We start from the raw sequence: 23,746 nt of genomic DNA on the forward strand, positions 1-23,746 counted from the left end.
GCAACATATACAAGGCGACACAAAAGGTCCCGGAATTTCTTTGAAACCATTAAGCAAAACACAATGTACACAAATTAAACGTCTACATCTACACTTTAAACGGAACATAAAACTTTATTAGAACATTAATAACAAAATTAAACAAAGAAAATTACAATAAATACCAAAGAAAACTTGAAATTATTTCCTTTGGCCTGAATAAGATTTTCGAATCCACTTTGGAAAATTGTTCACGATGGTCGCCGCGCACACTGCTGGATGGTATATAAATTTCATCCCAAGCACGTCGCAGGGCCACTGTGCGTAAGGGCGACCTCGTTGATTTAAAGCGAACTTTAGATATCTTTTACTCCAAGATGGATCACACATGGAAAAGCCCGGGTTCTGAATCCGGCGAGTTTGGCGACGAAACGTCCTTGCCCCAAAAACCGGGAAACCAGCTCTTCGCACGTCGTAAAGTGGTCCTGCGCAACGTGCCCGGGGATGAAATTACCATCTAGCGGTGCAGCGACCATCGTGAACAATTCCCCCCGAAGCGGCTTCGAAAATGTATTAACGCCAGAGGAAACCTTTGTGTCACCCTGTATATACGACGATACGCAAAATTACAATATTGTATTGTACTGTTAAGAGCGGTAACGAGATCGACGTGCGGCTACAGAGAGAGAACGGAAGAAAACGTAAAAATGTTTAAATATTTGTACACGGAGAGAATTTTTTGTTATATTTTACCCTTAAATTCACTATATAAATTTGGGACAACTTGGCAACCGAGAAATTTTTTAAATATACAAAAGACATTTTGCAAACAACGTGATAAAAATTACCAAGCGGATTGGTAAATTTTGAAAAATTATTAAAATTTCCTAGATATATTTTAAGTAAAATTAATCAAACATATTTTATATTTTAATGTAATAGATATTAATATTTTTTATTATTGTGGATATTAATCAGAATTAGCTCGCATAAAATTCTCGGTGGTACACGTTGTCCCACAACTCTACCATGATTTCAGGGTAAATTTTAAAAGAGAAAATTCTCTCCGTGTAACGAGAGAGTGAGAGAATTTTGAGAAAAAGGCATTTGAATTTTGAAGCTAAATCGCCGCAACGGTCGACGAGAAATGATTGGATTATAAGAGTAATTTTGTCTATTTTACCTCCGATAAAGAAGAGCGGATGGCAATTACAACGGCATAATTTTTAGTCACCTTGACGTTATTTTTTCTTCTGAGCAATCTTTCCTGCCTCGCATTCATTTAGCCATTGACGTACATTCATTTAACCATTGACGCTTTAGCCAAATTCATCGCTAATCGACACCTTTTTGTGTGCCAATCAAGCTTGGGTTACGACATCTTCTCACCTTCTCTCCCCTAATTCGTTTCAGCGAGCCTCGTCAGGGTCACGAGATCCAATGTCATTTCAAAAATGTGATTATACGCAAGATATTGAAAATGAAATTAATTATTGGATATTTCATGCCGTCGTAGACGTTTATCTAAAATTATTCGCGTCTACTTGCGATATATATATATACATCACATATCGATTTTAATAGAAAACTCTAAAATTGATTAACTCATTAAGACCGCATAACAAGTTTGACTCGTGATGTGTACTTATATCCAAATGTGAAAAAACCGAGTTACGACTTTCCGCGATGTAACAGACATTTTTTAAAAGATAAATCAATTTGAATGAATTTGTTACTTCTTAAATGTTACATTAAACTGTGACATTTACAATATTTTTTAAAAAAATACTCCATCACATAAAAAGCTACATTTTGAATTTAATCGATTAATATCACACATTTAAAAAATAACTGTTGTCTTAATGGATTAATAATAGATAGAAACGGTAGCTACACATTAATAATAAAGTTGAATCTGTATATTGTTGCGTTTGTGTTTGTTTCGAACATTGTTTAGAAATAAAACTACGTACAAAATTTTTATGAATCAATCTCTCTCTCTCTCTCTCTCTCTCTCTCTCTCTCTCTCTCTCTCTCTCTCTCTCTCTCTCTCTCTCTCTCTCTCTCTCTCTCTCTCTCTCTCTCTCTCTCTCTCTCTCTCTCTCTCTCTCTCTCTCTCTCTCTCTCTCTCTCTCTCTCTCTCTCTCTCTCTCTCTCTCTCTCTCTCTTCCTCTCAGCTGATTTATAAATAATATATGAAACCAGATTACATTTCTCTCTCGTTGCTATACTTGGCAATGATACTATACGCAATTCGTCATCGGGAATTTCTGATTGAGAAGAAACAATCGCGTCTAAATTTCACAGATAAAATCGTTACGCGCGTAATGATCAAAAACGCGATACGAGCGTTATAAATGATTGGTAATTCGTATCAAATAAGATAAGAAAAAAAAACGGATAGCGCTTCTTTTGCAGATAAGGAATGTTGGTTCGCGTTCCATATGGAATCGCAGCAGTTGCGTATCGCTGTTATCAATGCACGATAATCGGTGAAAGCGTTTCATAAACTTCCGGGGAAAACCGACACAAACGAGACTATAATCACTCGTTGTTGATCTTTCTATTTGCAAAGTCGCAAAAGCTCTCGGCTGTAGGCTATAAGTTGTACTCGATTGTCCTGGGCGGTATCACGTATTCCTTTACTTGCAATTCCTTGTTATTCCACGTTTCCACATTTCCAATTTTGTATACGCGCGTTCTATCTAAAGTTTACAAGTACATACATAATGCTGGAAAAACGATTCGACGATTCAACGATTCATCGTTCATTCAGAATTGGGAGCATGAGAAAAGGATCGATCGGGAAAGATCCTTGTCGCGTCGATGAATGAAAGGAAAGTGAAATTATCAAAGTGCGTAAGTACGTAAGTACGTACGTATAGGATCTGTTTGCGCGATTCGAGAACTTGTGCGTGATCATTAAGCGAACTATGATTTTATCAATCTAATACGATATCTACGCAAAAACTCGATAAGACACTCCGCTCTGGAATCTTCGTCAACTTGGTTCGCGACGACTCTTATGATAACATTTGAAAAAGAATTTCCTTGTATATACAAAAAAACCTGCGGAAAACAAATGAGTAATCTGTTGTCACCTTCGTCGTACGTCCGTATATGTATGAAACGTATGAGAGTCGAGAGACGATTTCGTTGAATCGAAGCGAGTTTATACACAGATGCGCGATGCGATTCGCGCGCAATCTTGGCGATAATCCGAGTATAGAACAATGAACTGCTACGATCGAGAAAGCGCATGCTGAAAGCGGAAGTAGGCAGGTTTATCTGCATTAAATCGATCAAAATTGCAAACTTTACATTAGATTAGACGCCGTATACACTGTGTGGGTACAAGGGTACTGTGTACCATCCGCTCTGTGTATGTATGTACAATTGTTAAACACAATTTGGCAATTGAGTACAGGGTCGGCGGCGGCTCCTCAAGCGACGTAATCAAACAAGCGACGACTGTCACGAGACGCGCGCATCGTTGGTAAGAGATTGAGACTACTAGAAATTGTATAAGAAAATAAGGCCAGGAGTTCGAAACGGAAATTGCCTGACTCCTTGGATCGTCACGCGTGGAGACTTTGTGTTTCTTGCATCAAATTATACGGGCGTATCGTACTTTAGTCAACAAAATCGTCAACAAAAGCCAACAGTTGATGGATAGACTCTTTCGTCAAGATTCGCAAGAAAAGATCTACGAGGAACCGAGAGGGCGGAACTGTGCGAGGAGTACGGAAGGAGATTCACGAATTCGTGATCCGATCAGGACGACCAGTTCCATTCGCTGTTACGTGCCGTAACTCTAGATTATCATATTTACAAATTCCATTTCTAAATTCAATTTTTCTCACTATTTGTCTAGGCACTGTCCCTTATTACGTGACTCACTTCAAATTCCCCTTTTCAATATCTTCTGATCACAGTTGTAAATTAATCCTAATGCTAACACAGTCCTTTTCGTCAAATACTAAACTTTCTATTTCATTGTTCTTTAATCAGCCGCTCCAATAGTTACTACCGACATTAGAACGCGTTAACGTTATTGGTTAGGACTTATTGGTGAAAAATCGTACAAAAGCCAGATCCCTCTTGAGCTCGAGTTAGTTCTTGTCGAGTTCTCGTCTAGTTCTTGTCATCGAGTCCAGTCTTGTCTGTCTTGCTGAGTTCTGCTCTGCGGTCAGTCGTCAAACCCAGTCTCAGCGATTACACCTTCGATCACCATTTGCCTGTGCCTGAATAAAGTCTTTAGTGGACAATTGCCTTCAATCATTTCAACATAACATTACGTGGCTTCTCGCTCGTAACATCGCGCGTTAATAATTGCGAAAACATTACGAAAGACGAACTCGACGAACGGATGAACAGCGTTTGTTCGTACGAGAGAGAGAGAGAGAGAGAGAGAGAGAGAGAGAGAGAGAGAGAGAGAGAGAGAGAGAGCGCTTCTGATAATTTAAATTCTAAATAACTGCGCACTCTCACTAATCGTACATTAGCCTCTTTTTACATAGACACGCCTTTAATAATTACACAAACTATAACATGTTTTTATATGATTTATTTGATTTTATGAATAATTATATAAACGTGTTATCCTTGAGACACTGTCGTAGATACATATCGCAGATACGCGTATCGTAGGTAGTAGATCTTTATCGAGAATAAGAGACTAGAGATTGTTCAATTTGTCCAACTTACCACGTTATATCTAGTAGGAAATTGAAAAACGCAACTCGGCGTGTCGATCTGAGTTATCATTGGGGTTGTTATCAAGTTTCGGACGGAACGTAGAATCGCCAGGCATGCCAATAGCGAGCATGTCAAAGACATCGTTATCCTATAGGGAGATATATCACGGGAAATGACAATTAACAAATCTCGTTTCCTCCACTTCACCTTCGGTCTGTTCGCGCGACAAATGATATATATGCCGCTGTAACGTACTACCAACGATGATGACGTTGACTTACCACGTGTGCATAAATAGATAATTATCAATGATGATCCAACCACCCCGCCAATGCGCGATGCATGCTACTCCAAAGGTGTAAGTATACAGAATTCGTAACGTCCGATAAAGCAGTCGTTTTCGCCAACTTGATTTAGCCCACTTCTTCACGTAGACGTTGTGAAATTGGTCTTTGAAAATCGTATATGTTGCGAGCAGAGCTGCGCCGAACGTAAAACAAAACCAGCCGGGAAACCTGTTAACACAAACTCCTCCTAAAAACATATCCTCTTGAATTCTAAATTATAAATTCCGCGTCTTCTGACGTGTCTTCCGATCTATGTCCTCCTCAAGGAGACTCGTCGGAGGACATGGGTTCCTTACTGAGACAAGAATTGATTCTTTTGGTCAGACCTATCAGTCTCTAAAGTTTGTCCCGTGAGTCCTGAACCACCATATATATATATATATATATATATATTCGTTATCGAAGCTATTTCAGTGTCGCTCGCATATCCCGCAAGTATTCCAATCAAGTAATTCACTCGCCTTTATATCAATTTTATTACTCACAATTCCGCATGACGATCCATGCATCCCCATACACCTCTCCAAAAGCCGATCGCGAAAGGAGCAAGGATACTCGTAGAAATCAATATATCGAGTAAAGAGAACGCTCGTTTCTTACTTTTCGATCGTTTCAAGTCTTCCGATCCTTTTGTCGGGTTAGACACTTGATCCAAGATGTGGTCAGTGTTCCCAAAACATATAAGCGTTTTTTCTTCCTACGATCCCGCATTGACGCGAGATTAATTAATTAATTAAAAGAGATTAGCAAAAAGATGATTAAAAGATTGTCAGAAAGAAAATCCCGGGTTTCAGACGATATTTTTCACAATACCTTTATAGTCAAGTTCAACTTCCATGCCTAGAGAGAGAGAGAGAGAGAGAGAGAGAGAGGCGAGAGAGGCCAATTTCACACACGCCAGGGCTTATTACTTTCCTCCCTAGGGAAGAAAATTAATTGATACTTTCCACCCGGCATAGCGGGGCGGAAAGTAACCTGCACTTTCGCCCGGCTCTCTATACAGGCATGGAAAGTCGAACTTGACGTGGAGAGGTGTTGTGAAAAATATATATCGTAAATCACACAGCTATAGGTAATTTGGCAGAAATAATTTTTTGGCACATTTAGAAATGATTAATATCAGAATTTGGAATCCTCGGAAAAATCGGACGAGTGAAAAATGGATGGGGAGAAAATACAAACATACATACATACGTACATACATATACATAGATTTGGAAAAGGGAAGAAAATTTACCTTATTGGAATTATTTCGCCTTTTCTTATCGACAATCGATATTGTCTTATCGGCCTCATCCTTGTCATCCTCTACTTCCGTTTCCACTTTTCTAATCACATCAGTAGGCACCACAGAGAGACGGTCGTTTTCATCGTTATCAATCGATGTTAATGCACCGTCGCATTTAACATCGATATCGATATTTGAACGTTTCTGCGATACCGCCGTTTGTACACGGCTGTTTGAACGTGAATGAGAATCCTCGTCCACCAATTTCTCTATAAGCTCTTTGTCGTCAGGCAACGGATGCGATTCCGTATCATAGGACATATTTCGCCCTTCTTACGTGGTTGGGAGAAAATTTCCTTCCTTCGTGTACTTACTGCGCCGCGCCGCAATTCGTAAATTGACGCGCGAAACTGACGCGAAACGATGCGACAAGCGACAACCGGCGACAAGCGACATACGAAATGGAAATATCTAAAACAATAATAAAGATGTAGAAGGCCACTCTCTAGGAAGATCGCTCTATCGTGCTTGACGAAACTGCACACACTCGTACCTCAGAATTGAAAAATGGATACGCGGACTGGCGGCTTCCGCACGTCGCATTATCCACTTAGAATTTATATATCATATGTACACATATATACGCGAGTATCCTCTAATATACTTAACAAATAAAATACGTAAGACGTATCTTTTGCCGTCCCGTCCACCATCGCGCGTCGGATTCATGTTTCGCACATAAATCTAGTATATATATGTCGTTGATATAAAACTAGTGGTCATTGTTGGATTTGATTGTTAACTCTTGCAAAATTTAAAATTTGTGATACCATATATTATACGATCTCTCGTTGCGCCACTACAAATTTCGCCATTCTCGACGACACGCAAGAGAGCGAACAAGTCTTTACCCTTCTTCCTTTCTTTCTCGACTCTTTCTGATTTCAAATAGGTACAAAAAGACTTAATTGGTCTCGTTGTCAGACCGCAATATCCGTTATCCTTTTCTCGTGACGATGCACACGATAGCACGACAACCCAAGTAACACAGCGCAGTCAAAATAACATTATTTTGGCGTCATATTGACCCAATATTACTTAAAAATGATATCATTTTGACTGCGATGTGTTACTTTTGGAAAGTACAGGTTTATGCTTGTTTTCTCGAAACTCCGCGCCACAAGGATTCACATCATCTACTTACCAATAGTCAACGGTAGATAATAGATAATATCCAATGTCCAATATAAGTAATCCAGTGTCCATGTAATGTAACGAATGGTATATAAGTGATACTCGGATCCTAAGAATGTAGCGATAACGCGTGCGCGGTAATTTGTACATATCGTCGCACGTAGATATATGTGCCTAATGTATACCGTTCCATTATCATCCATGCAGGTGCTGTTTAAACACGCACGCGTTTGCGCACACCAGGCCGAAAAGTATAATTCCAAAAATATGTTCGAGGTAACGTGTGCGATAATCGGCGATAAAAGAAGAGGAGGACCGAGAGGAGACCGCGTCGGTAGACAAGTAATTAGATGTATAATATATTCATAAGATAAGATTATGTATTCAAGAGAATTATAATGATCAATACTACCTCATTAATATTCAAATACTCGCCGCCCGCGAATTATGAAAACCTATAATAAAGGAAATACGAGATTGTGAAGCGAATTTTGTTACACCGTTTGCTTCCCTAGCGGAAAACCTGGCCGATGACACATATTTTAGTCGATGATATACATATTTCATTTCATTGCCATTTCACGGGAAAAAAAGCTAGACGATAAAAATTAAATATAGATACCGTTAAATGTGCGATCAAATTTCGTCTTGTTATCGTTGTTTGCGGGCTCGCTTTTCAAAATCCTTTATAACAGAGTCCAATCTTGCTCTCGACCGTTTCCTTCACTTTGCATTATCCAATACTGTACTTGACTCTATGAGAATAACCTCTCTTCTCTGTATATATAATAATTATTTAAATAAAGCCCGTTTGAAAACGTTTTATTGTGAACTTTACAAAGTAATCGATTACGCCCTATAAATATTTATTGCGTTATCTTATATATTTTCCGAAGACCGAAGAAATGTAAAAATTAAGATTTGACGTATACACATATCTATATCAAGTTTCAGCCTTACGGTATATCTAAATTTCTAGGCCGTCTCGTTATTAGTTGGTTAGTAATTAATTAAATTAGCACATATCCATTTGTATAGTGAAATGTACCGTACAAAGTATTTCGAAAAATTACCATCTTTTTTGGCTTACTCTCTCCCCTATCTGCGCACCTTTCAAATCCGATTTGCCCGAATCTTTTGTTTTTGCGGTATCGATCGAAACTTTAACGCGAAACGTTGTTCCTTTTTTTACCTTCTTAATACACCGTTCAAGTTTGACGCCCGGTCTTACAAAACTCTCTCTCACATATTTACTATACCTAAAATCAGGAGACTATGAAAGAAATGTGGTACCATTTATCACTTATACTCGTATTTGTTCGTACGCCTTATTGGCACACTTGCCAAAAGAAGCGGGTAAACAATTATAAACATTGCGAATAAAACTCATTTAAAATGACAATTAGAGAATCGGTCGCGAGTTATGTGTGCGTATATGTATACTCGAATTTATCGATATTAAGCTACTTGTTCGTTTTACGTTAAAATTGTAACATTTAGGCATCTGTGTATAGAAAAAAAAATGCCTATCCGGTTTTTTATATAACGAACATGTCCTTTGCAACAACGTTCTTTCATCGTGTTCCGCTTTGACGGAAATGCTAGCGTTGAATCTTCCGATTGTTATCGAAGCATTTGAAAACTTCTTACCAACTACACTCATTACTGTCATTACATTCTTTGATACTACAAAAAGTTGCAATTACTTCGTGTATGTATGTATATATATAATTTTGTTTTAAGAATTAGTAATATATGTATAATAAGTAACAATAACGTATACAATGTCCACAATATAGAAGATAGATCAGATGGTTATCTCAAGGCATACGCGTATGTCGCGTATCTCGCACTGTGATATAAATTATAAAAAGAGTTTTAAGTATATACCTTCCATATTGTGCGGCATCTTCTTATTATACTTGTATTTGCGCGCTTTAACAATACCAACGACAAACCTGGCTTGAAATTAGTGCCTAATGCAAAGCAGGCCACCGATAGTTTTCTTATTGACGTTTACATACAGCCGTGTCCGCGCATAAGGCGATTTCACACGTATGATAACTGTGTGGGGCCTTAACTTTTAACGTTATATATATTAAATGTTACGTTATGTGTAATTAAAATTTATCATGTAAGAAATATCCAAATCGAACTTAATAATTGTACAAATTGTCCGTTACGTTTTATCTGTAATACTGCAAGTTGCAACTAAAACTTTCCATTATACTGTTTTTATTATTCCAGTCACTATTATCCCCTACTTACCTAAAAATCCTCATGTCTCTCTATTATATCGCTATAAATTAATCGCTATCCATTGGGACAGATTCTTTAATCAAACTTTCCTTTAAATCAGATTCATCTACATAATTATATTTTGAATTCTTCTCTTCTGCAGATTTTACGCACTGAAACGAATTAATAATACACGATATATATATATATATCAAATAATACTGAAAGGAATAAAGTTAAAATTTTAATTAAAGAAATAAAATAAAACACGAAAACTTGTACAAAAACTGTAAGCTATTCCTTACTTCTTCGATACGTATTCTAGGTGCCATTATTTGCTCAGGATAATGCCAAGGCTTAAAATTTGGATTATTGAGTACTTTCCAGCTTGGGTAGCCCACAGAGGCTTTATGCAATCTTTTTACCATCTGCAAAGTATAGCTTTGTAAACAAATGTTACATTTATTTGTTCGATACTTAATACTGCTTAATAATATTTTTCATAAGAACCTCACTTTAGGGGCAAATATTTGCGTAACTTTATTAACGAGCCACACAGGTAATTTGCCATGTGGGTCTGTGTGCGATACGTAACCCAACTCGGAACCGTCTCCATTGCGCGAAGGCCTTACAATATAGCCTTAAATATAATAATACTTTTGGACACATACGAAAGATGGTATAACGTATATTAAATGTGTGTAAGTTATATGCATAGGCGCGCATAAAACGCGTTTTGACTTGCTTCCTAGTATTTTTACCTGTGAGGTAAGACGTTGCTCGTACAAAGTGTTTCCTAGGTGGGTAATCTTTGTGATAAACGGAATGATTCAATATCAATTGTTCTATCCCGGTATCTAACCAAGATCGTTGCAGGACAAAGTCTCTATTTTTTAACGGAGACGGACATGCCACTGAAAATTTGTACAACGGTGTTAAGCATAAAGCAAGATATGGCCGATATAAAAATTAAAACTCAAAGATTCATAAACGTTATACTCACTGGAATAATAACCAATATCGTTGTTTGGATTAAAAAACCCTATATCTTTCGATTCGATCATATGAGTGTCCCAAACTTTTCTATATTCAGGATCGTGTAAAACGTCGTACAGGGTTTCTGGTGAAATATCGGGGAAACGCGTTCTAATCTGTTTGACGTGAGTTAAGCTCGTTTTCAGTCTCGATCAAAGAATAAACGTCATTTGCCAATGAAGAGAGAACACTTACCTTCACCATTCTAAAACTAATTCCTGGGACGGATTTTGTCCAAACAGATAGATCAGGCTTGTTATAATCTAATTTCCAGTTGTTATTATCGTCATACAACTGCTTCAATTTCTCAAAATCTTTATCTTCCGCAATTTTGACAACGCCAATATCCATTGTAATAGAGTAGTCTGCATATCAACGGAAGGATAGTATTATCATTTTTTGTGTGTTTATTCAATTTCTAATAATTCTGTAAATCTACACACATACAATCTCGCATATTATTTAAAGGTAGAAGAATACTAACGATTCTTCCTTCTGTTCCATCTGCAAGAAAAGATTACTCTCCTATGATATATTGTTATTATATTCTCAGAGGTTTAAATAACTAAAGTGAAAGAGAGGAAGAGGAGAGGGAAGGGAAGGAAAGAAAAAAAAATTAGAAAGAGAGAAAGAAGACACAAGAGGACACATACATACATGCATGCTCTTCTACTGAAAGTCCATGACTTGCTCGTTCGTGGCCCCCGAGAACGAGTCAGTGATAATCAAGTCATATCACAGGTTTAAAAAGCTCGTTATCGCCGGATGACAAAGAAGACTCGAGATAATTGAATCTTGAGAAAGCTGAAAAGCTCTCGAGCATGTCCCGCCAACGACGAGCTACGGTGATGATGCGCGTTACTTCCAGTTCCAGATGACACATACGAGCTAATGCTAAACGTGTCGCGGACGACATCGAGAACGGTTTATGCGACAGATCTTGTATGTCTCGATCTCGACACAACGACTACGGCAACATCCTTTTGGCCAATGCTGATATTGCTGATCTTTTCACGACGATCAGCGATCAGCGATCAGCGATCAGCCCGAGGCCCGACGTACGTTGAATGTACGTAGAAACGCGATCGTTTTATCGTTGTTTAGGGTTTACCAGGTTTACTCGACGACTGTGACAACGGTAACGACAGCTCACAGCTGCATACTCGTTACTCTCGTTACCGCCTGTCATCAGATCACGATCACGGCATTCACGGCGAGGATTTGAGATTCGATGTTAGATGCCCCGTCACCCGTCACCGTCGTGATTCTCTCTCTCTCTCAACTCTTTCAAGCCGTTTGACAACTTTAACACATTTGCAGTTTGCATTTGCACACATTTTGGAGCATTTGGCAGTGGCGCATTTGGCACATCGATATGATCGATATCGATATTATCGATAGTCGGCTTATTTTTTATTGCTGCACTTTTTTCATTGCACTAATGACTAGACTCTACTCTACACAGAGCCTACATCCAACTACAACTTTTAATTCCGTTCTCGCTCTCGCTAAATTTCAAACTTATCCCACTCACTGAAATACATGCTAACTCGAACCTGGAACCTGGAACTGCACTAAAATAGCGCCTGGGCTCTGGGCTTGCCTGATCTGATGGTTGCCTCATCAGTTGCCTGTGCGAAATGGTGCGAACTGCGAACTGCGAAGCGCGAATCGCACAAAGTGCACGCGCACACGCGCAGCGCAATCTCTATCTCGATTGACTCGATTCTCGAATCTCGATGGATAAGTCGCGTGGTAGTCGTCGTGGTTTGCTCTTTGCTCGTGGTTTTGATTTTCGATTGGTCTCGATTGATCTCGATTATATTCTGGTAATAGCAATTAGCAATTAGCAATTACAGCAATCACTAGGTTAAGGTTAAGGTTAAGGTTAAGGGGTTACTTGCACGAAGAGAGTTACTCTCACATACCGCATGATGAATATTATGCGCAATCGTGTCATATCCCGGGTAAGTTTGAGGATACTGAACAATGGATAAAGCTTTCTATTGAATCAACGTAATGAGACATAAAAATTATACCTCAGATCAGACCGCTTGTACTTGCGAGAGATGTGTCGGTAAGTTGCTGCAGGCGGAAAGATGATTTTCAAGATTTGATTCATCCAGAAGGTCGGGAACCTGGCATTCCACGTTACGCGGAACGCGAAGGAGAGAATACAAATCTCAAAAGAGCACGGTATCGTTCGCACAGTATCGTTTTCTTACAATGAACGAATAATCCGATCCCAATGATAGTCCAAAGTAGCATACTTGTTTCGCGAGGCAACTCGCGTTGCACTTCTTCTTCTTCTTTGTGGTATATGGTGTTGTATACTTAAGTAATTAACTGTAGTTGAATTAACGTTTAATTAGTCATACTTTGTAGTTAATCAGTCAGAATCATCCTTTATCCGTGGACACGTAAACGTCTGTGTGTGTGTGTGTGTGTGTGTGAATAAAATTTTTCATTACACTAATTGTAAGAGTGAGAGACGGGATTCACACTCTGTTTCGTGCCATTTCAGATTGACATATCAATCTCGTAAACGTGGGATGTTGGAGAATGGTCTGCTTCTTAGCACCTTTGCAAACAAGTATTTGAATACGTTCGATGACAATCAATTAAGACTATATGATCGACTTATAAATTTACCATCCAACGACTGGGATATATTCTATTGGGCGACTGGTGTTAAACCGACTCCACCTGAATTTGACAATCAAGTGATGGACTTGCTGAAAAAACATATTCAGAATGAAGATCGACAAACCAGGATAATGCAACCAGATCTATAAATAATATATATCGTATAGCAAATATAATAGTAAGACAACCCCCAACTCGTATAGCTCGGCTAGTAATCTAAGCTCTGATATAAACTTGACAAGTGTTGAAAAATTACAAATTATGACGCATAAAATAGTAAATAATTAAAAGCATATGTTGTCGTTTGAAACAAATCTAATATCATTCCGTTATTGTACACTCCGTTGAATTGATTAGACGACGATAAAGATATATATTTTATTTATCCAATTAGGGAAATTTTTTTAACGAAATCATCAACATTGGTCTCAAAAATTATTTTATTACAAAAGTTTTTATCTTACATACATGTCGTCTGATGATTATACTTTGAATTCAAATAGAATTTTGCGAGTGTTTATAAAAAATTGTTTCATTCGATATAATGACTAAAACGCCATATAGAGAGCCATTTTTCGGATAGCGCCCAAGATATGTACAGGGATCGTATCTATGCACTATCGCAAACGCCGTAATCATTTATAATAAACAGAAAAAAATCAATTAGGTAATGTTCATGTATCTGTTGGGATTTGCGAGATATTGTTTTGTTTGACTGAAACTCGCAAGTCCTACCATCTTTTTTGTAGTGTTTAATTTTGTTGAACCTCTCGATGAGCTTTTCGACGAACCTTTTCCCCTCCACGCACTGTAAATAACGGAAAAAAAATAAAATATGTACATATAATTGTGTGATTTTTTTTCCCTAACGTACAACTATTACATTACCTTGAGCCACCCCGTTTATACTTTTTATTAGTACTGTTAGATCTATTGCCAATCTTTCGTTTCTTGCCACGATTGCTAGTACCACTACTGGTGCAAGAGTAGTTGGAATTATTGTCATCCCAAGTATTATCGTCCGTATCGCTGTTCTGTTCTTCATCGTTCTCGTTCAACAGTACTAAAAATAATGGAATAATCAATACGGTCAAGTACTACTTTATGTTATATCATACGCGAGTATCGTACCTGTTCTTTCTGCCGCGTATTTCTGCGTAATGTTTAAAAGAGCTTTGCCATATTTAACAAAGTTAGCCTTAGTAACGTGTGGTATTTGTAACATGGCTTCTTCGGTTTCCGGTAAACGCTGGCTCATAGCTCTGACAGCTACCATATTCATAATAGAAGAAGCAGAAACATCCAATGTACTAGCGATTTCCCTTATTATTGTCATCAATTCGGCATAGCAACGATCTTGCAATTCTTTTACAATGCCATCAAGTTTCTTTGTAACTGTTGAAACTGTAGCTACGCCACTTGTAGATTTATTCGATTGTCTCGTTGGAATTTGTACCTGTTCGGGATAAAGTAAAACACAACGCATGAAAGGCAAATAATGGATGAAATAATGTCTCCCATCTCCTACATGTACACACACATACAACATGACGTATTACTACATCTAAAATATCTAAAATGCACCATAAGCTTATTCAATTATATTTTGCATTCTGAATATCCTATTAAGAATAAATACCTTTATATCTTTTTTTGTCATGAGTTCACTCGCTTTTGGTCCAATTTTTACATATGCGCAGGCAATCTCGTTATTAATATACATATTTTCTTGTAAATATTCTTGCAATACCATATAGTGCAAAAGGCGTTCTATGTCACTTTTGTTCCATGATTTACCGCGACCATATAAAGGATGTTTCGTAAGACCTATAAAAAAAAAAGAGAATTATTTAATTGTATAAATTGATGTGAATACCAACTCAATTTTTCTACTATTATATACATAACGCGAGTATAAACCTGATTCTCTAATCTTTTTCAGATCACTGCCCTTAAAAATATCTGTTAAGAATACTAGTGTAAGCTTGCAATTCTTCCTATTGTTAATATCTCGTACAGCTTTCATAATCTCTTTTGCATCTTCGGTAACGTCCAACATTGTAATCTCGCCCTAAAATTATTAATTAGTATTAATCTCAGTCAGTCAACTATATTTTTGCTGTGACAATTCTTCATCTTCTAATCTAATCTATATAATGTACCTACCTTGCATCTGCAATTATCACACGCAGTTATTTTATTCGCGATACATTGTTGCCTATCAAATATTTCTCCAAAATAATTAAGCTGTAGCGATCTACGGCAATCTGTAGTATTTTCACAGAATGCTACCATTTTAAACAAATTATCCATGTGGGTACTGATAACTTGTGGATTTGGATTATCCAATTGAAGCATTTTTCTGATTCTGTGCATGTCTGCATAATGATAAAATAAAATGCAATCTGCTATCTCACCGTCACGACCAGCGCGACCACTTTCCTGATAATAGCCTTCTATAGACTTTGGTAAGGCTGCATGTATCACAAAGCGTACGTTTGGTTTATCAATGCCCATTCCAAAGGCTATAGTCGCACATATAACATGTACCTGAAAAACGTGTATGTATATGTATATGCGATATAATTTTATATTATACATATTTGCGTATGCGTATGCGCACGCGCGCAGATATTGTAATAAATATACTTCATCGGCAATCCATTTTCCTTGATAGTTAGTTCTTTGACCATCTGGGAGTCCTGCATGATAACTCAACGCTTTAATGCCGTTTTTCGTCATATGCGCAGCATAATCGTCACAATCCTTGCGCGATAAACAGTACACGATGCCACAAGTGTTTTTAAATTTTGTCTTTATCATAGCCACAACTTCATCGGAACAATTTTTTCCCTTCTTCGATATTATGCTGTATCTTAAATTAGGTCTATTGAAACTCGACATAAACCTTAAAAAAAGTAACCATATATATATATATATATATATATATATTCAACGCACACATACACACACGCACATATATATACATACCACTTTGGATTAGTCATACCCAATTGATGCAAAATATCTGTTCTAACACGCGGTGTAGCTGTTGCGGTTAAAGCCATTGTTGGCACTTTGGGATAATTGTCTCTGAGACATCTTAATCTTTTATAATCCGGTCTGAAATCGTGACCCCATTGACTGACGCAGTGAGCTTCGTCAATGACGAATCTCGCCAACAATTCTCTCTCGTATAAAATAGTCAGAGTATTACAGAATTTTTGCGAGGCAGAGATTTTCTCCGGTGTTACGTATAATATTTTGAGAGCGGGTTCTTTTTTGGAAAGTTCCCTATATATCGCTGTTGCTTGACTATCCGTTATAGAGCTGGATAAATGAGTCGCGGGAATCTGCAAATTTTTTAACCAAGACTGAAGAGTGATATGACGCAATAGTATACGCTTCTATAATGTAAATGTGTACTTAATATTACATTGTTTCTCTGATTATGTATCTATCTAACATGTAATAATACTTGATCTTACATCGAGTGAGGTAAGTTTTTGAACTTGGTCTAAAATAAGACTCTTCAATGGTGAGATAACAACTGTTAATCCAATACTTAAAAGGGCAGGCAATTGATAACAAAGGGACTTTCCACCTCCGGTCGGCATTAAAACGAAACCATCGAAGCCCAAAAGCGTTGCGTTAATAGCTTGCAACTGATTTGGCCTAAACGTATATAAACCGAATCTCTGCCGAAATATCTAAAATCAAGAAACATAATTAATGCACAATATTATATGTTCTCACGCAATTGGTCCAACATGTAATTCGAGTGTGTATAAATTATTTAATATTTATACATGTATGACGGCATTATACACACTCGCCTAACGAATAAAAATTACCAAATACTTTACGTACCTTTAACATTTCTCGCGAATGTGAATACGTTAAACCATCGAATTCTCCACTGACACCGTCGTTTTTATAATTACCGGTAAATTTTCCATATTCTACGCTATCTTTTTCGATTTTTGATTTTACTTCATCGTCATTGTACGTCCTCGTCTGTGCCATGTTACTCTGTGGCCACTCTATAGATGGGATTAAAATAAGCATTATTTATCATATTATCAGCATAAATGTGTAAACGAAAAAAGGTTTACACATTATATATATATATATATATATATAAACTCGCACCTGTAAAATCGTCACTTGTATTTATATTACAATTTTCTCCTAAAGCTGGGAATTGTTCGAAATCTTGTGTCAAGGTTTCAACTTTTGCGATAAATCTTTGACAGGTGCCTATAAAATATTTTTTCATTAAGAACTCAAAGCAGAAAAAGTTAGTGATTTATTTGTCATTTGTCACACTTTTGTTACCTGGGCTATCTGGAGTGTCCAAGACGACATTTCCTTGCATATTTTTTTCATTACTTGACGGCGTTTTAATACTATCGTTAAATGTAAGATCCTTTACGAAAACACAATCGGAATCCACTGAAGAATTCATTGTCTTAGATGACATTTGTTGGTCCTTTTCCCACATTTCTGCTATTGTTTTAGAAACTTCACTGCCTAATACCGTTTTGATAGGTCTTTTCAATTGAAAAGTACTCTTCTTATTTGAAACTGTAGTTTCAGGTGGCTTAACTGCTGCTGCCATAGGTTCCATGTCGTTATCGTGCTCCTTTGCATCAATATACGATTCCATAGTTACGCTTGCCGAGTCTCGACGAAAGGGTGCGCGAGTACATTTGGATACCGAGGTACATGATGCGTCAAAATTGTCACGGTCATTTATCGTCGAGCGAGTCTCAGACATGCGTGAAATTGGTGTTTCAATTGATTTTGACGATGCAGACCCACCAGGTGTCTCCGGAGACTCATATACATTCTTTTCATCTTCCTTTTGTAATTTTGATAATTTTGTTTGTACTAAACGTAATTTAGCTTTTATATGTCGACGCAGACCTTGCAACTTTCCGAAAGAGACTGGATCAAATTTTGGAAATTGTTCCAGTACCGGTAATGGGATTGACTCGAGTGCGTTACAAAATTTCTCAAGAATTTCAATTTGAAGTTTCTTTAAATCTTCGCGTCTTTCGAGCAATTTGTCTTCGGTAACCTATACGGATAAAATAGATGGAATGGAGAAAGTGAGAAAGTGAGATAAGAAATAAATAGGTCGAATTTAAACATTTCACATACGCACGCAAAATATCAAGTTATGATATGAAACTTACAGGTATTGTGGACATTACTGGTTTCTGTTGAATAAATTCAATCCATGAACCTAATTGTTTGTTCAAACCTAAATCTTTCAGATTTAATCTAATGTCAGGGCCATCCCAATTTTTTCTCGGCAATCTCTTGCCGTTATACTTTGAGCTAGGGCTATCGGTATCGGAATCTGAAATTATAGTATCTTTCCCTTGTTTATTGGGTATTATATTGTATTTTTTAGGAGTCCATAAATGCTCATCTTCATTTTTAGACATAATGTCATTGTCGTCGTTAAGCATTTCTTTATTTCCCACCAATAATGTTGTACTACTAGAAGAGGAATGTTGACTGTTGCACTTGGCATAATGATCATTTTGTGAAACAACAACTCGCATCTTCTCATCATCTTCTTCCATTTCCGTTCTATTTGGATATTGATTTAAACGTAAGCGTCTTCTAACATCCTTCTTGTCTTCCTCGCTGTCAGAAGACTCGGAGATGACACAAGTTTTCACGTAATCGCTATTCTTTCGTGATACATTTGAACATCCAGATTCTTTTTCAGTTCTCTCTTCCTTCGCTATTGAATTTTTAACACGATACGATTCCATTGCACTTGGTTGTGTTTTAAGCGGACTTTTGCTCGAGTCTGAAGTGTCTGAATTATCCTGTGGTTTAAAATATTGAAATCATACAAATTGTTTTTTTTTTTTTCGTAATAAATCATAGATATTTTGTAAATCGTAACCCTGAAACGTAACCCTGCATTGTTTTATCAAATAAAACTTACGAAATCTTACAAGATTTATTATCGTGTCTATCGTTATTGAGTCTCCAGCTATCCTCTTTTCTTTATTAAAACACATATTACTCGATAGTTGATTATTTGAATCCACATTTGAATCAGCTTCTTCTTCTGTCTCCACTACTGACTTTGGCGTACTAAAAAGAAAAAAAAATCAATCCTTAATTTTAGAAATATAAACATGAGACATATTGCAGTCGCAAAATTCAAATATATTGAGATGTGTCGGCGTGCGTGTGTGTGTGTTACGCATTTATTTTATTTATTTAGGCATTTATACAAAATGGACTAAATCTTTTCTACCTAGTCCGAAATAACGGCGGAATAACATTTTTCTTCGTTGTCTTTGCCAAAAATCCCACTATCGTAGATTGGCTGCTATTCTTTTGACCAAGTACCATCTTTCTTGACATTGTCAAGCATAAGTTTTAAACAATTACAAGCAGTTTGCTAAACACGTTTGTCTCACTCAAATACTTTCAAATATTCTGTTAAATTGAAACAATCCTTATCCTCAGAACTCATAACAGAGAGAAACACCGAAAGCATTAGCACCCCCGAGAGAACTCTAGGTATATATCGTATATCTAGACATTCTAGAGACCAAGCGTTTGCCTTTATTTGAAAAGTGGGGATATAGGTGCACTCTGCACTCTGTTTGGAGAGAGACGGAAACCACGATTGCGCGCGATGATTGACCACAGAGCCCCGTTACCTGGAGTTTTTTTTACTGGACCAGCCAATCAGATATATTTTTATTTTAAATCAGCCAATTGACGACGTGATCAATTGAGTCACCACTCACACGGCACTCACCACTGAACCGAGTCGGGTGTGACTCGGGCCTCGGGCGCCAAGGCCACAGTATAAGTATACTGTGCCAAGGCCCGAAGAAGGCAGAGAGAGACCATAGATGTTAAGCGATCTAGCTTGATGTTAGAAGTCTGTGGCGGAACAATTATGTTGGGATAACCATAACCTCACAATCGTGATGTAGGTCAATGTAGGTAATATTATATGATATAGGTAACAGCATAGCGCGGTTGTTGAAGGCACCTTAATCTTCAAGAAAAACAAGTATAGGACAGCGTACGATTAAAAAATTTCTACATTTGCATTTACTACAGCACCACTGAGAACAGTTTCCAAAAAACAGTTTAACAAACAAAACGAAATCTCACCTGTCTTATACATTTATCTATCGATATCGGTACACGAATATGTAAGATTTATATATGTAAGTAAACTACAATCTACAATTACTGATAGGGAATGTCGTTCTTAAAGCGGAATTAATTACTCGATATGCACATCGTTCGGATTTCACAATTCTCTCCAATTGACTATGCTACTGCTACCCTCGCTTATCATATCTATATGTATATAAGCGATAATATACTGATAAACGAGGGTAGCATATACATATATATATATATATATAGATTATATGGACATATATCGGATCTGCTTCTTCAGTTCATTCAGAGTTGCCCAATGCCCCGTCATTCGCTGTCATTTGCCGTCAGTAGGACTGAGTTGTCAGAGTTGCCGTGTGGGACAGTGCCGTAAATATTGGACGTTGTGTTTTTATATCACTCTTGGTCTTGTATACGCGTATATGTAAATTTTTCGATTGTGTATATATATAATATTTAATTATTAATACTATTTATGTAAATAATACTTAATCCCTAACGAAATTGTCAACAGATCCGTGATATATATATATATATATATATATATATATATATAAATTATTTACATTTTATATAATTTAATTCAAGTAATCTTTAAATAACAAACTTTTATCGTTCCATAAAATAGCATTGAGCTATGAACATATGTGAGGAACATCTTGACATTACGATAGATGAAAATGAAATTATTGTTGGTGCCAAAGATATTATAAAGAAAATTAGACCGTCCTGGCCTTTACAGCAACTGCATTTCAAGGTAATACAGTGATTCAAAATCAAATGGTACATCTTTTATTCTTTTAGCGTTTAAAGTTTAAAAAATAGGTCATCTGAGACCGATTTATAGCGCTTCTCTCATCAATTTGTCTAATTTATCTGCTGATAACTTTTGTTTACCTTTACTTATATTGATATGCAGTACATGATTTCAATACCGCTTATAAATGTATCAAAATTCATTAATCATTATATATTCGATGTACTCACTTCTTGCAGGCGATTAATATTGATACTTGAAAGAATCGGTTTTATCAATTTTGTTTACAAGTAATAAGGAATATAGATATACGTAGATGTCTTAGCCTTTTCCTATATCCATACAGTTTTAAACATTGACATAAATAATGAAAGTTTCTATCCAATAAGGTAGAAATAGTGTTATTGCGATTACCGACGCGACGGTATGTCCGAACCAGTCCGAAAGAACTATGAGAATATCTTTGTTTCTTTTTTTTAGATATTTACTGATGGAAGAACAAATAAGTTGGTAGGAGTATGGTACTCGGGACATTATACAGATATGGTCCTGATTAGAATTTATGGCAACAATTCAGATTTACTGATCGACAGAAAAAGCGAAATAAATAATATCCGGGTAAAGATCTAAACGGTTTTGTAACGTTATTGTATATATGTCGTCGTCGTCTCATTCACATTTCAATTAATAATTTGTTTAGCTACTGTAATTTATATGTATTTATTTTACTAACGTGCATAGATATTATTAAAAGATGCACACAGAGAAGTATAATATAGCGAATATAGCAAACATTTTAACGCGTAAACAGTAACTAATATATAGAATAAATATTTTTGTATAGATATTGAACAAGGCTGGCTATACTCATTGCATTTATGCTACATTTAACAATGGATTTGCCTATGAATTTTTGGAGGGTGAAACTCTGACCACTGAAACAGTCAGGAATCCAAAAGTATACCCATTAATTGCGAAACGTATGGCTGAAATGCACACTCTCAAGTTTGAAAACAAATCCGTATCAAAAGAAGCCTTTATTTGGGAAAAAACGAAGAAATTTATGCAAATTATGCCCAAAAGATTTTCCGACTCCCTCAAGCAAGCAAAGTAAGCGATTACGACACAGATTTTCCCGAATATTATCTAAGATATATCCAAATGGTTTAGTTCTTATAATAGCTTCCACTTTAAGGTTTGAAATGTTAATACCGTCGCATGCAATATTGGAGAAAGAATATCAAATATTGAAAAGTACACTTTCCAAAGTGAATAGTCCCGTAGTGTTCGCCCACAATGATCTTCTACTAGGGAATATATTGTACAATCCAAAACGAGAGAGTGTCGTTTTTATCGATTATGAATACACTGCGTTCAACCATCAGGCATTTGATATAGTTAATCACTTTACAGAATTTGCCGGTAATTACGCTTAATTCTTTAATCGCTTCAAAAGTATACTAGATTAGAAAACATTTCACACACACACACACACACACACACACACACACACACACACACACATCCCTTATTGTACATAAATCCTAGCAACAAAGTGTAGGTCTATTAAATAAAATTTCCAACGTGTCACGTTTAAGGTTTTGACGAGCCAGATTATTCTTTGTATCCGGATGAAAATTTCCAAAGAATGTGGTTAAAAGAATATTTGCAAGTGTACAATGCGACGACTACGGTGTCCGAGAGAGAGGTTGACAAGCTATACTGGCAAGTTACTAAATTTACTCCCTTGCCCCACTTTCTTTGGGCCTGTTGGGCTCTCATCCAAAGTGAGCATTCGCATATCGATTTTGATTTTTTGGCGTAAGTACTTGTCGATAAAAAAAAATTACAAACGTATCAAATCTGATAGAAAGTATAAATAATAAATAATAAATAAGACATAACGGCAATTATTATATATATATAATAATAATCTGATTATTATTTCCTTGTGTGACAGAGTTATTGGTTATTAGTTAGGAAAAGAAATACTTGGGTCAAATAATTTATTACAATAAACTTTTACATGATTTTTCAGGTATGCTGCAATACGTTTTAATGAATATTTTAGATGGAAGGGAGAAATCTCGAAGCTAGAAACAAAATATGACGAATAAAACAATGGGATAGATAAGAAAAACGCAAATGGATATAATATATGGCATTTTTTAAATATTCATTCCTGAATATTGAAATATTTTGTCTCGAATGTATATATGTCGGCAAGTGTACACGTACGTGTATACGTACGTGTATTTGGTTTTTATGTTACATAAGTGACATGTAATTAATAATAATTGTGATCAAATAGGACCATTATTTTATAGAATATATTGGTAGGGTGCGATATATGTATATAGTATATAAATGCATCTTTACATTCATGTGATCGTATATTCATGAGCGAGATAATAGAACAAGTATGAGACAAGATTACAATTT

The 23,746-nt window shown here is 36.5% G+C and overlaps 5 protein-coding genes across 25 annotated transcripts; 2 read left to right on the forward strand and 3 right to left on the reverse strand.

Annotated features, from left to right (window-relative positions):
* Positions 1-2,073: 2,073 nt before the first annotated feature.
* On the reverse strand, positions 2,074-6,723 carry LOC139771840 (uncharacterized). Of its 2 annotated transcripts, XM_071704944.1 has the most exons (5): positions 6,262-6,723; positions 5,510-5,721; positions 4,959-5,192; positions 4,687-4,825; positions 2,074-4,223 (listed from the first exon to the last, which is right to left on the reverse strand). In XM_071704944.1, the coding sequence occupies exons 1-5, from the start codon at positions 6,571-6,573 to the stop codon at positions 4,188-4,190; spliced, it is 933 nt and encodes a 310-aa protein (XP_071561045.1). In that variant the 5' UTR covers positions 6,574-6,723; the 3' UTR covers positions 2,074-4,187. The 2 variants fall into 2 exon arrangements, with proteins under 2 accessions (XP_071561045.1, XP_071561046.1); XM_071704945.1 differs by lacking the exon at positions 2,074-4,223 and having other exon boundaries at positions 4,532-4,825.
* A 1,083-nt stretch (positions 6,724-7,806) lies between these two features.
* LOC139771842 (START domain-containing protein 10-like) lies at positions 7,807-12,351 on the reverse strand. 6 transcript variants are annotated; one of them, XM_071704946.1, is made up of 8 exons: positions 11,373-12,351; positions 11,167-11,223; positions 10,915-11,084; positions 10,688-10,835; positions 10,446-10,598; positions 10,200-10,324; positions 9,990-10,112; positions 7,807-9,857 (listed from the first exon to the last, which is right to left on the reverse strand). In XM_071704946.1, exons 1-8 carry the CDS (start codon positions 11,380-11,382, stop codon positions 9,753-9,755), a joined length of 891 nt encoding a protein of 296 aa, XP_071561047.1. In that variant the 5' UTR covers positions 11,383-12,351; the 3' UTR covers positions 7,807-9,752. The 6 variants fall into 6 exon arrangements, with proteins under 6 accessions (XP_071561047.1, XP_071561048.1, XP_071561051.1 ...); XM_071704947.1 differs by having other exon boundaries at positions 11,377-12,349; XM_071704950.1 differs by having other exon boundaries at positions 11,204-11,223; positions 11,377-12,348.
* A 162-nt stretch (positions 12,352-12,513) lies between these two features.
* Positions 12,514-14,212, forward strand: LOC139771843 (succinate dehydrogenase assembly factor 2, mitochondrial-like). Its single transcript, XM_071704952.1, has 3 exons — positions 12,514-12,686; positions 12,764-12,915; positions 13,244-14,212. The coding sequence occupies exons 1-3, from the start codon at positions 12,651-12,653 to the stop codon at positions 13,512-13,514; spliced, it is 459 nt and encodes a 152-aa protein (XP_071561053.1). The 5' UTR covers positions 12,514-12,650; the 3' UTR covers positions 13,515-14,212.
* LOC139771835 (uncharacterized) lies at positions 13,788-19,929 on the reverse strand. Its single transcript, XM_071704922.1, has 15 exons — positions 19,655-19,929; positions 19,347-19,488; positions 18,567-19,214; positions 17,704-18,448; positions 17,518-17,625; positions 17,236-17,408; positions 16,854-17,075; positions 16,357-16,718; positions 16,015-16,273; positions 15,532-15,915; positions 15,286-15,436; positions 15,005-15,192; positions 14,497-14,821; positions 14,254-14,428; positions 13,788-14,173 (listed from the first exon to the last, which is right to left on the reverse strand). The coding sequence occupies exons 1-15, from the start codon at positions 19,762-19,764 to the stop codon at positions 14,029-14,031; spliced, it is 4,137 nt and encodes a 1,378-aa protein (XP_071561023.1). The 5' UTR covers positions 19,765-19,929; the 3' UTR covers positions 13,788-14,028.
* Positions 19,930-20,199: 270 nt separating this feature from the next.
* On the forward strand, positions 20,200-23,688 carry LOC139771839 (ethanolamine kinase 1-like). 15 transcript variants are annotated; one of them, XM_071704936.1, is made up of 9 exons: positions 20,210-20,358; positions 20,479-20,588; positions 20,828-20,971; positions 21,176-21,304; positions 21,785-21,922; positions 22,149-22,414; positions 22,500-22,726; positions 22,903-23,125; positions 23,343-23,688. In XM_071704936.1, the coding sequence occupies exons 4-9, from the start codon at positions 21,185-21,187 to the stop codon at positions 23,419-23,421; spliced, it is 1,053 nt and encodes a 350-aa protein (XP_071561037.1). In that variant the 5' UTR covers positions 20,210-20,358; positions 20,479-20,588; positions 20,828-20,971; positions 21,176-21,184; the 3' UTR covers positions 23,422-23,688. The 15 variants fall into 15 exon arrangements, with proteins under 15 accessions (XP_071561043.1, XP_071561044.1, XP_071561037.1 ...); XM_071704937.1 differs by having other exon boundaries at positions 20,210-20,354; positions 20,794-20,971; XM_071704934.1 differs by having other exon boundaries at positions 20,210-20,354.
* The last annotated feature ends 58 nt before the right edge of the window (positions 23,689-23,746 follow it).

The sequence above is a fragment of the Temnothorax nylanderi genome, unplaced genomic scaffold (genome assembly GCF_030848795.1).
Source record: "Temnothorax nylanderi isolate EJ_2023f unplaced genomic scaffold, tnyl_v1.0 TNYL_tig0045_pilon, whole genome shotgun sequence".
In the NCBI taxonomy this organism is placed as follows: domain Eukaryota; kingdom Metazoa; phylum Arthropoda; class Insecta; order Hymenoptera; family Formicidae; genus Temnothorax; species Temnothorax nylanderi.

What these genes read in the sequence shown, in the direction of transcription:
- LOC139771839 (XM_071704930.1), top strand. Translation starts at nt 21,185, where the DNA reads ATGAACATATGTGAGGAACATCTTGACATTACGATAGATGAAAATGAA. An exon ending in GCGAAATAAATAATATCCGG is followed by an intron (nt 21,923 to 22,148) that starts GTAAAGATCTAA and finishes ATTTTTGTATAG; the next exon opens with ATATTGAACAAGGCTGGCTA. An exon ending in ATCGATTTTGATTTTTTGGC is followed by an intron (nt 23,126 to 23,342) that starts GTAAGTACTTGT and finishes ATGATTTTTCAG; the next exon opens with GTATGCTGCAATACGTTTTA.
- LOC139771835 (XM_071704922.1), bottom strand. Translation starts at nt 19,764, where the DNA reads ATGTCAAGAAAGATGGTACTTGGTCAAAAGAATAGCAGCCAATCTACG. An exon ending in GGACACTCCAGATAGCCCAG is followed by an intron (nt 17,626 to 17,703) that starts GTAACAAAAGTG and finishes AATATTTTATAG; the next exon opens with GCACCTGTCAAAGATTTATC. An exon ending in GAAAATGGATTGCCGATGAA is followed by an intron (nt 15,916 to 16,014) that starts GTATATTTATTA and finishes CACGTTTTTCAG; the next exon opens with GTACATGTTATATGTGCGAC.
- LOC139771840 (XM_071704944.1), bottom strand. Translation starts at nt 6,573, where the DNA reads ATGTCCTATGATACGGAATCGCATCCGTTGCCTGACGACAAAGAGCTT. An exon ending in GGCGAAATAATTCCAATAAG is followed by an intron (nt 5,722 to 6,261) that starts GTAAATTTTCTT and finishes GCGGGATCGTAG; the next exon opens with GAAGAAAAAACGCTTATATG. An exon ending in TATCTATTTATGCACACGTG is followed by an intron (nt 4,826 to 4,958) that starts GTAAGTCAACGT and finishes ATCTCCCTATAG; the next exon opens with GATAACGATGTCTTTGACAT.
- LOC139771843 (XM_071704952.1), top strand. Translation starts at nt 12,651, where the DNA reads ATGATGAATATTATGCGCAATCGTGTCATATCCCGG. An exon ending in GCAATCGTGTCATATCCCGG is followed by an intron (nt 12,687 to 12,763) that starts GTAAGTTTGAGG and finishes ATTATACCTCAG; the next exon opens with ATCAGACCGCTTGTACTTGC. An exon ending in ACAAATCTCAAAAGAGCACG is followed by an intron (nt 12,916 to 13,243) that starts GTATCGTTCGCA and finishes GTGCCATTTCAG; the next exon opens with ATTGACATATCAATCTCGTA.
- LOC139771842 (XM_071704946.1), bottom strand. An exon ending in CGCAAATATTTGCCCCTAAA is followed by an intron (nt 10,113 to 10,199) that starts GTGAGGTTCTTA and finishes TATACTTTGCAG; the next exon opens with ATGGTAAAAAGATTGCATAA. An exon ending in CTAGAATACGTATCGAAGAA is followed by an intron (nt 9,858 to 9,989) that starts GTAAGGAATAGC and finishes AATTCGTTTCAG; the next exon opens with TGCGTAAAATCTGCAGAAGA.